This window comes from Kogia breviceps, chromosome 4, assembly GCF_026419965.1.
Source record: "Kogia breviceps isolate mKogBre1 chromosome 4, mKogBre1 haplotype 1, whole genome shotgun sequence".
Taxonomy (NCBI): Eukaryota; Metazoa; Chordata; class Mammalia; order Artiodactyla; family Physeteridae; genus Kogia; species Kogia breviceps.
The window spans coordinates 181,996,166-182,006,188 of NC_081313.1; the positions used below are offsets into that span (position 1 = coordinate 181,996,166).

The 10,023-nt window shown below is 62.6% G+C and overlaps 2 protein-coding genes across 4 annotated transcripts; both read right to left on the reverse strand.

Annotated features, from left to right (window-relative positions):
- Positions 1-608: 608 nt before the first annotated feature.
- On the reverse strand, positions 609-3,281 carry FAM174C (family with sequence similarity 174 member C). The gene is made up of 3 exons (XM_059060404.2): positions 2,971-3,281; positions 1,749-1,865; positions 609-989 (listed from the first exon to the last, which is right to left on the reverse strand). Coding segments are annotated over exons 1-3 (402 nt in total). The 5' UTR covers positions 3,255-3,281; the 3' UTR covers positions 609-988.
- A 921-nt stretch (positions 3,282-4,202) lies between these two features.
- On the reverse strand, positions 4,203-9,056 carry CIRBP (cold inducible RNA binding protein). Of its 3 annotated transcripts, none has more exons than XR_010840494.1 (8): positions 8,933-9,056; positions 7,752-7,860; positions 7,561-7,667; positions 7,329-7,467; positions 7,166-7,247; positions 6,979-7,049; positions 4,516-4,648; positions 4,203-4,355 (listed from the first exon to the last, which is right to left on the reverse strand). XR_010840494.1 is itself a non-coding variant. In XM_059060394.2 (7 exons), exons 2-7 carry the CDS (start codon positions 7,852-7,854, stop codon positions 6,586-6,588), a joined length of 519 nt encoding a protein of 172 aa, XP_058916377.1. In that variant the 5' UTR covers positions 7,855-7,860; positions 8,933-9,056; the 3' UTR covers positions 5,827-6,585. The 3 variants fall into 3 exon arrangements, 1 of the variants encoding a protein (XP_058916377.1); XR_010840493.1 differs by having other exon boundaries at positions 4,203-4,358; XM_059060394.2 differs by lacking the exons at positions 4,203-4,355; positions 4,516-4,648 and adding an exon at positions 5,827-6,602.
- Between the last annotated feature and the right edge of the window lie 967 nt (positions 9,057-10,023).

A 10,023-nucleotide genomic window follows, 5' to 3' on the forward strand; every position in this document is an offset into this window, starting at 1 on the left:
AGGGTGGGGATCGATTGCTCCAAGGGGATTACGGTGCCTGAAAGGGGGTCAAGTTCTGGGGATGGCGCTGAGGTGACCAAGATGGGGGCTGAGGTACCCCCATAGGACTCGGGTGCCTGGGATGAGCGTCAGGTTCATCAGTGGTTCCACAAGAGGCTGATGGGGGAGAGGCAGGCTGGGCACAGGAAGCCTCAGGCTGCAGGAAGCTCCAGACCCGTACACTACAGCCTGGGGTTCCTTAGGAAACACCCCTGAAATAGTGCTGTGAGTGTGGTGAGGCAGAGAGCATGGCCCTTAGGGGCCCCAGGCTGAAGGCATTATGGACAGGGGAGCCCTGAGCAGGAGCTCTGCGGGATGAATAGGAGTTCTCCCTAGGCTCAAAACCAGTGACTGACAGGGTCTTTTTCCAGGCAGGTGGGAGTAGTTCTCCCCCATCTCTTTGTCTCCTTTGTGGGATTCCTCACGGGACCCTCTGGACACCTGAGGATGGGACCAAATGGTCACAGGTGGGAGAACTAAGGCCCACATGGAGCCCAGGTCTGCTGCCCACCCCCCCCACCTGTGAGCCAGAGTGCTGTGTCTGGCCCACTGTGGAGCTGGGTACCAGCTACAGAACCACTGGCTGCCTTTATTGTCCTCAGCCCAAGGATACGGAGCTCCCAGACAAGCCCCCCAGCCCACCCGCCTACCAGGCCTCGGCTTGGGGCTGCCACATCCCCACCAGGAAGGGCGATCGGCACAAGTCACAACGTGGCCAGGGGGCCTCAGAGTTCTGCGTGCTGCTGCCGGGGGCCCTCTGGCTCCTAGCCGGTATCCTGGGCGCTCTGGTCCGGGGGCAAGGCTGAGGCGGCTTCCAGCAGGCCGGGCAGGCCCCACACAAGCTCTTTGGCGGCAGGAGAATCAGCGGGGCGTTCCAAGCACTGGGAGGGGCCCTGTCTTTTGTCCTTCTCACAGGGCCGCTGGAAATGCTGCCTTCCCGACCTGTACATCTGGAAACAAGGGATAGGACGTGAGAAGTGTTGGGTGGGGAGCCCGCCCCACCCGCCCCGCCCCTGCCCCGCTGTGCCTGTGCCTCTAACCTGCCCAGCCCCTACTCCCAGCCTGCAGGCTCTGCCGACTCCCTACCTGAGGGAAAGGGGTGCCCCAGCCAGGAGATGCCGAGACCAGAGGGATTCCCAGGCCATACCCACACCACCTCCCTTGGGGGGCTTGGAGAGTCAGAATCGTCCTGTGGTCTCTCAGTTTCTGTGCCTGAGCCCCCGACAAGCTGGGGTTAAACAGGCCATCCCTCCCCGCGCTGGCCCTGCGCCCAGTGGCCACAGGGTCACCTCCGTCGTCAGCCCTCTTTCTTTGTCTCTGCCATTGCCTCTGCCTACGATGCTCTACCCCGGGGCTGGGGCCGTGGAGAGGCCGTCTCTGACCCACACACCCAGCTTTGGTAGCACCTCGCAGTTCATTCTCCATCTCTGACACTGATCTTGGCCTTCGGGGTCAGGCCCAGAGCAAACGCCCACTGACTCAATCACTGCAGCCCGTTCCCATCTTAAAGAAATGGGAAACTGAGGCTGGGAGATGGACGTGCCTGGGACGAGGCCACACAGCCTGCGACGGCAAAGCCAGGCCCGGCCACTGTTGTGTGCTGACTGCACTGAGGACCTCACCGGCCGACAGTCCTCCTAACTCTCTGGCCTGCTGACCCCACCCCCCAACCCAAGGAGCCCCTGAAGGTGTGTGGAGGGCTGCCCTACCATCTCAAGTTCCTTGTTTCAAAGACCGTCTCCTTGTCGCTGTCCAGCGATGCCATCTCGGTGGGGTCCTCAGTGTTGGCCAGGAGCCCGTACCTCCTCCGCTGAGGTTTTTTCAATCTGGAAGCAGACCCAGGCTCACTCAGCGGCCCTCTCATGGCCCTTCGGTGGAGCTGCTGACACCCTGCCCTGCTTCCCACCTTCTCCGATAATGCTCGTCTGCTCGACTCCCAGAGTCTTGCTGTGAACTTTGCGGTTCCAACTGCGTTTCTTCTCATAATGGTCACAATCATTATCAGTTGCCGTGGACAACTCCCTTGGCAGGCTCCCAGGGCGTAGGCCCTTGGGCGAGGACCCCTGGGAGGGGGGCGCTGTAATTCCGTTTTACTAATGAAACGACTGAGCCTTAGAGAGAGTTTGCCAAAGACATCAGTAGAAGGCCGTCACGGGCAGAAGCCCCGGCTCCTGACCACCACCAGGGAAAGCACGGGACCGACCCTCTGTGGTGGATGTGGCACGTATTCAGATGGGAGACGAACACTGTGTACCCACAGCAGTATCAATGCAAGACAGAAAAGGCCCCTTCAGAGCATCTGGATATGATCAGCTCTGCGTGACAAAGGCCCTCTGGAGATCAACCCCAGAGAGGAAGCCAAACGGGGAGGACAGGGGCCTGAGGAGGGGGTCACGGGCGTGCAGAAGGCAGGGCGTATGCTGCGGGGAAGGCAAAGGGGGTCCTCATCTCTTTGGGAGAGCGTGGGCAAAACCTAAACACTGACGATCACGGCCAGCTCTGGGCTGAAGAAACAGGAAGAGCAAGGTGCGGGGGCAGGCTCCCGCCCGGCCCTGGTCAGGCTGTGGGCGTTAACTACAGGGTAGGATGCGGCCAGGCCCGCGTGGCAGATGCAAGTTGGGTTAGTGGGCGCTGCGCTCGTCGTCACCGGGCTGGGGGAGCCGCAGAGGGTCCCGGAAATTCCCGGTGCCCTCATCATACCGCAACCTCTAGTCTCGGTGGCTGCATCTAGAAAACCGACCCCAACATCCCGAAGGAGCGGCGCGTCACATGATTGCCTGACCCCACCCACGTCCCCACCCACGTCCCCACCTACGTGACGATGGCGCACCGCGCCGGAGACGCGGGGCTCTCGCGCCGCAGCAGTTGGGGCGCGAGGCGCGCGCGGATTGGCCGCGCCAGGGCGGCGGCGGCGGCGTGCGCCTGACGCACCTGTATGCCCGGATGAGGAAGTAGAGCACGGCCAGGACGATGAGGCCCGTGACCACGTAGAGGGAACGCAGAAGCGGCGAGTCCGGCGAGCCCAGCGGCCAAGGGTGTGTGCTGTTGGGCGGCGCGCCGGGCTGGCTCTCGTTCGTCAGGGCGGGCCGCAGCAGGAGCGTGGCCTGCGTGCGGCGCAGCGACGGGGGCGTGGGGTCCTCGGCTCCGCACAGCAGCGTCGGCAGCAGCAGCACCGGCAGCAGCAGGAGCCGCGGCGGCAGCACACGCGGCCCCATAGCCCGGCGGAAGCGGTAGCCGCGCCCCGCCCCCGCAAGGATCAGTCACTCACTGGCGCGGGGGTGGGGCTAGCCAATGGCCCGCGGGGGCGGGGCCTGGCTCCCGGAAACGCCCGGCCCGGTACCGCCCCCGACTGCTCACCTCGCTTCACCCGAGCCGGGGAGGTACCCCGCACGTACCCCGCCCCCTAAGGCTCGGAGCCGCAGTTCTGTCCCCGGCCCAGAGCGTGAGCACGGCGGCCGCCCCTATGGGGGCTACGATGAGGGGACAGGCGCGACCGTGCCCTGCGGGCGGGCCTCCCACCTGGGCTCTGGAACTCTCCCGTCCCCGCCCCCAATCGCCCTGGGCTTCGGTGACCAGCATGGTGGCCCGCTGTCCCTGGCCCTCCCGGAGGGGAGACCTGTCCCCGCTGTGAACCTGGGCATCCCGCCTTTGGCGGGGCCCAGGAGGAACCAGACACATCCCGTGGGAGAAAGCGGGGTACCGGTGACCCAGACCTCACCCAGCCGCACCCTGCTGGGAGTTGAGGTAATCCGCCCAGAGCCCAAGGCAGCTAGAGCGTGGAACCAGGGCTCAGCCCCAACGTTCTGCACCCCAAGAGCAGGGCTGGAGGCAAGCAGCCCGGGAAGACAGGCCGGCTCCAGGGGCGGCCAAGCTGAAGGTGCCCGGGGTTACTCTGACAAGGCCTCCGCCTGGCTCTGGGGGACACACCGCCAAGGGACCACCTCCTGGGCTCCCTCGGCCCGAAAACTGCCCCGGCGGGGGGGGGGGGGGGGGCAATGAACTGCCGCCTGGCCTTCAGGGTCTGGATCCAGCTCCTGGCCAGAACGAAGGCCCCAACAGGAGGCTATCTCTAGCGGAATCCCGGCCACAGCCCCTCCGGCCATGCCTCAGGCTGAAGCTCAGTGTCTGCCCTCCACGACGACGCACCCCACACCAGACTCAGATTTGTGGGTGGACACACCATCCCTTTATTCAGATGCACCTTCCACATTGGTCTTGTCACATGGCGAGTGAGGACTGGCCGCCGTGCCAGCTGCACACGCCCATCCTCCTGGAGCACCTTGAAGCCCCGTACCCCAAGCTCGCCAGTGAAGCACCTGCTGGAAAGACGGGAGAGGTGAGAGGGGCACACAAGGGCTGCTCCAGCAGGAGATGAAGACGCTGCCCCCGACAGGGGTCACACAGCCACGACGGGGGAGAACCCACCGCAAGGGCCAGGGCCACAGAGCCACGTCTCCCACCCTGAGAAGCACTTACAGGTGACGGGCTGCAAGGGCAGGCAGCTGTGCCGCTGGGTCTTGCTCCCGGGTGAAGTTCCTCCTGGGGCAGTGACCCCAGGTCATTGTTGCTCTCTGGTCACCCTTCCGGGTCGCACTGGCTTCCATTCAACCTGCCAAAGCAAAGGAGTGTTAACCCTGACACCCTAGCTGAGCTCACAGCCGCCCCTCCCCGACTCCCCCGAAACCATCCACAGCTCCTAGGAGGGTCTCAAGCTAGTCATCGGGGCCAACCCAAGAGGCCCCGCCACGGGCCAGCGTGCCCAGGGCGGGCCTGCGCCTTTCGGATGGGCCAGGCCACTTTGTACTCTTAAGCAGAGCCAGCTACCCACTTGGGATGGAGCTGCTTAGAAATCGGCGCGGGCTCTGAGAAAAAACTCATGGCAGCAACAGACATCAGAGAGAGCTAGTAGTTAGGAGTGTGACTCAAAGAGGTCTGGAAAAGACAGTCAATTGATGAACAAAAAATTCCAAAAGGCGGGGCGTTTGGTGGTCTCCAATCCTGCTCAACTGCCCGGGCCGCTCGCCTGGCTGCAGGCGGGGAAGGGCAAACGGCCGGGGTCTGCCTTTAGTTCTAGCTTGATTTTTTTTTTTTTTTAAAAGAAAAAGAAAAATCGAAAAGCAAAAAAGTCAAAGGAACATTCCCCGGGTACACGACTTTACTTTCAAATGAGCTCTCAACAAGAGGAGGGATGCGGACGAGCAAAAGGAGTTACCTCGAATTACAGGACTATCTCCACATATGAGCTAGCCCAGGGAGCAGCTTGCGTCTCAGAGGTTTCTGTTGGGCGCACAACACTTCTGTCCTCCGAGGGGCTGCAGCTTCCATAGGCTAGCAGAGAACGCTCAGAACTTGTAAAGCAACAGCAGAGCTAGCTAATGAGCCGGTCAGTCTGTGGTCACCCGGGGACCCTGCCTGTGTCTGCTCTGTGGCCTGCTTCTAGACTAAGGGGTTCAGGGTCAGCGTCGGGCGCCTGCGTGTCCACCGTCCCTGATAGGCTGCCCGCCCCATCGAGCCTTCCGGCTGCCACGGCCAGAAGTACCCTGGGGTGCCCTGCGGTCCGAGAGCCCGCTCCCGTCACCCACCTGCTCGCCTAACTGGGGCCGGTGGCCGTCGGCTGTCACAGGGGCCCAGCCAGCGTCACTGACCCTGCCTTTCTCCTCTAGCTGTGGCAGCCTCGCGCGGGACTGCGGACCTAGTCCTCTAGCTGCCCTCTCTGCTCAGGTCTGCCTGCCTCGAGCCCCTGGAGGGCGCGTGTGGTGCAATCAAAGGGAGATGGTCAGAGCGAAGTTCATTCAGATGGTCTTTTAATCGGCTTCGTGAAGCCAAAGAAAACTGCGTACAAGAATTCCTTCACCACTTCAGATACAACATTGACGGGATATGCGTACGTCTTCCGGCAAAAAAGGACAATATAAATACACATTTTCAAGAACCTCTCGGGGATGTCTGCAAGTCTACTGTGGGTCCCACAGGACAGGTGGGCGCCCGGGCCGGGCCAGGGCAGCCCGGGCACTCTGCTGCCACCCGCACGGTTCTACCACGCTACACTCAGAAACGTGACACCGAGTTGGAAAAAAGCTACAACTTGCTCAGCTTGCGACAAAGAGCAGATTCAGAGTCTGTTCAATCTCAAAGAGAAGTGACTCGGGGCACCCAACTTCAGAGGGCCGACCCCACTGAAAAGAAAAAGAAAAAAAGCAACACAACCGAAAGCAAAAAAAACTCTCACAACCCCTGGTGATTTTCTAAAAAAAAAAAACAAAACTCTTGGCTCACGGTAAAAAGGTAAAAGTAAAACTGGAAGTGCTCTTCAAAACGTTTTTAAGACTCTTAAAAACGGACAGCGCTTCCTTAAAAAGCAAAGTATAGTAACGAGGCCATCTGGGGGCCAGAAGCAGTCAGGCTGTGTTTGACAACATCAGAACCAATAAGACTACAAAAGTGGGTACAAGGAGGTGTGATCACTACACATTAACGATTCAGCGGAGCTCCCAAAATCTTTAAATATACGGCCATTGGAAGGACGATCTCGAGCAGGAAGGATTTTTACTCGTTGTGTGTAGCTGAGAACAAGAAGCAGGCACAGTGTAAAGGCGCTGAAGCACGCGACGAGAGGCAGCATTCCACTCCCGGCCCAAACCTGGGGGCTCAGCCCTGGGGGCTCGGGAGCGACCAACCCCCCCCATGGCCGAGGGTGGCGGGCACGGCCCACATGCACGGATGCGGCCTGCTCTGCTCGGTGGGCCCTCGCTCTCCCTTTCCTCCTTGGTCAGCCTGGTTTTGCCTTTACGTTCTGTGGCAGAAGTGGCTGCTGGCACCGAGACCCAAGAGGGCAGTCTCGTCCCTTACGGGGCAAACATAGTGACCGGGTCTGAGCACTGCCCAGAGGGCACCGAGGCTCACTGAGCTCCCACCACAGGCCCGTGGAGCACCGCTTACCGTAACTGTCGTAGCTGTCTCTGTAGGACCCGCCCGAGCTCCGGTCACCGCAGCTGCCGCCCTGACTCCGGCTGCAGGAAGGACACAGGTGAGCCCCGGGGGCCACCTCGGGGGACTCTCACCAGTCCCCGTGCCAGCGTCCCCACAGAGCCTCCCAGGCCCCCCTGCGCAGGACCGCCGCCCGTACCTGCTGTAGTAGTCTCTGGAGCCTCCATAGCCCCCACTCCTGGACTCGAACCGGCTCCCCCCGTAGCCACGGTCCCCTCCTCCTACAAACGGGACGCGAAGGAGGAGTGAGTGTCAGCTCCTGCAGCAGCGCCCCCACCTTGTACCTGGCAAGTGGCACTCACCTCTGGAGAACCCACGGCCCCGGCCTCGGCCCCCGCGGAAGAAGCCCCGGCCCCCGGCAGAGCCACCTCGGTACCCGCGGGATCGGTTATCAGACGATTTGCCAGCCTGGTCGACCCGGATCTGCCGCCCATCCACAGACTGGAGATCAGAAGTGGACACGGTTAGCCTCTGCACCTCCCGCCCTCGGTCTGTAGCCCGGACCCACTGGACCCCGGAGCAGCCGGCCCTCACCTTCCCGTTCATGGCCATCATGGCGTCCTTGGCATCGTCGATGTTCTCAAAGGTGACAAACCCAAAGCCCCTTGATCGCTGGGTCTCCCTGTCCTTCACGACCACCACTATGCAGGGGAGAGGTCCACGGTCAGCACCCAGCCCTCCCCGTGAGCAAGCCCACTCAGCCACCAGTCTGGCACCAGCCTCACCTTCTGAGATCTGTCCATATTTTGAGAAGACCTGCTCCAGTGACTGCTCGTTGGTATCAAAACTCAGCCCTCCGACGAAAAGCTTGCCTTCATCTGATGCCATGGCGGCCTGTGACAAACATCATCATAAGCCTCGGAGGTCCTGCAGGGGATTCGAGACTCAACGCCCCCACCCCCGACTTGACTTTGTACAAATAACATATGTTTCGAAGGGAAACGCTGGGAAACTATTTTTCTGCCCTTTAATCATCCCAAGCCCACACCCAGGACTTAATTCAAACAAACCCTTAATTCCTTTATCACTTTGCGTCCCTGGCCGCTTTTCTGTGTTTGGGCCAACTCCGCTCGCCAGACTGGCGGAGGGGGGGGGGGGGTCCCTGAAAGCTGGGGCCACACCGCGTTTCTGCAGTACTGCTCAGTGCTGCCTGGCTGTGGGGCCCCAGAACTCCAGCGAGGGCACGCCCTCACGGGACGTTTAGGGCTGCACCCTGAAAGCAGGCATCGGCCACCATCGTCACGGGCTGAGTGCACCTTAGTTTCTGCCCGTTGCAAACAGCGGGGGGGCTAACTCCTAACCCGACCGTCGCGGAGCGGACGGAGTGGCAACGTGCTTGGTCCACTGAAGGGCGCTGTGCAGGCGGGGCGGGGACTCTGCGCCCGGATATCAAAGCGGGGCGGTGCTTATACCGACCCTTTACAGGCTGGTAGCCTCCGCTGAATGGCTCCGAAACACAGGCCAGAAGGCGCCCTGCAGCCACGCAACTGGGACCCAAACTTTGGGCGTTGGGGGTGGCACCGGGACTGTGTCGCCCTCGCACTACTCCAACGGGAAATCGGGGAGGAGCCCCAGCCCGGCCCCACCCACGCGCGCATGCGCCCCGCGCCACTTCATCCGGGCACTCGGCGCTCCCGCCATTTCGCAGGGCGCAGCTTCGCGCTCGCGGCCGCCATTTTGCGGCGGTGTCCCGCTCGCGAATACCCTGGCCCACGGGAGATGCCCTCCGGCCGCGGTTCGGCCCGGTCTCCGCTGCCCCTCGCCGCCGGCGGGGCGGACTACACCCCGGGCCCGCCCCGGCACCGCCCCCGCCCAGGGGCGTGCCGCCGCCGCCCCGCCTCCTCCGGCCGGCCGCAGGCCGCCCGCCGCCCCGGGCCCGTGGAGCCGGTGCCGCCAGGGCCCTCACCACTGAGTCGGGCAGGTCCCTGGCGCAGGCGGGAAGACGGCACAGCACAACGACCCGAACCTCCTAACGCGCGAACTGACTGGGGGGGCGTCCTGCGCCCGCCTTATGTACTTCGTCTCCAGGCCCCGCCCCCGAGCCCGCCCCTCCGCCCCGCGCAGACCAATTCGAAGCCCTGGAGGCCGTAGCTGTGCCTCATATTCATGAGCTGGGGGCCGGACCTGTGCCGGCCCCGCCCCCTCCCGCGAGCGGGCGCTGGGCACAGTGAACGGCGGGGACGCGCATGGTCCGCAGTCCCCCGCCCGCGCGCGGGAGGCGGGGCCAGTGCGCGGCGGGGCGGAGTTGACCCACTTCCGCGCGCCCGGCCCCCCTCCCCTCCCCCCCCACCCCGGCCTGTGGCGGAGAACAAAGGGGTTCGGGCGGCTTCTGCCAGTGACCCAAGCCTCCTGGGAACCTTTTGGGGTCGCTGGAACCCAGACCTTTGCGGTGCTCCCGCAGTCGCAGTCGGCGACTTACCGACCTCACCCAGGTCCCTACACCCACCCGAGATCCAGTTCTCGGACACCCCAACTTCATGTGAACCCCGATGTCAGTCCTTATGTACTTGCCAACATAAACGACAGCCAAGAACTCTCAGAACCCCAACGCTCCACTTCGTGTGGTCCGCCCCAAGGCCCGCCCAAACGGTAACATTGAGGCAGCTCCATTTACGTGGACTCCAATATTCTCCACGATCCCAATTCTTCTTGCTTCCCAACTTTGGGTCACCCCAACTTCACCCAACCCAGTTTGCCTACGAATCCCAACCCACAACCACACCTAACTCCCACTCCAATCCGGACTTCACCCAGTCTGGTGCAGCACCCACACCCCACAGTCACCTGGCCAGACACCTACCTTTTGCATCCTAGCTCTAGACCTCAGGCTGACCTCGACTTGGGCTCTCAAACCCACCATTGTGCCCAACTCTCGAGTCTCCACTGCACCCCAGAATTCAGCTCAGCCCCCCCATCTCCCTTTCACCGCTGTGCTCCAGCTGCCCACCAGCACACTGTTCTGCACCCCCAGAACCCACTTGGCTCCTCCTTCTGCAT

Excerpts from the sequence above, each read along its gene's own strand:
- FAM174C (XM_059060404.2), bottom strand. The coding sequence starts at position 3,254 with ATGGGGCCGCGTGTGCTGCCGCCGCGGCTCCTGCTGCTGCCGGTGCTG. Across the intron at positions 1,866-2,970 it reads TTCCTCATCCGGGCATACAG|ATTGAAAAAACCTCAGCGGA; the intron begins GTGCGTCAGGCG and ends GTCTGCTTCCAG.
- CIRBP (XM_059060394.2), bottom strand. The coding sequence starts at position 7,854 with ATGGCATCAGATGAAGGCAAGCTTTTCGTCGGAGGGCTGAGTTTTGAT. Across the intron at positions 7,668-7,751 it reads ATATGGACAGATCTCAGAAG|TGGTGGTCGTGAAGGACAGG; the intron begins GTGAGGCTGGTG and ends TCCCCTGCATAG. Across the intron at positions 7,050-7,165 it reads TCCAGAGACTACTACAGCAG|CCGGAGTCAGGGCGGCAGCT; the intron begins GTACGGGCGGCG and ends TCCTTCCTGCAG.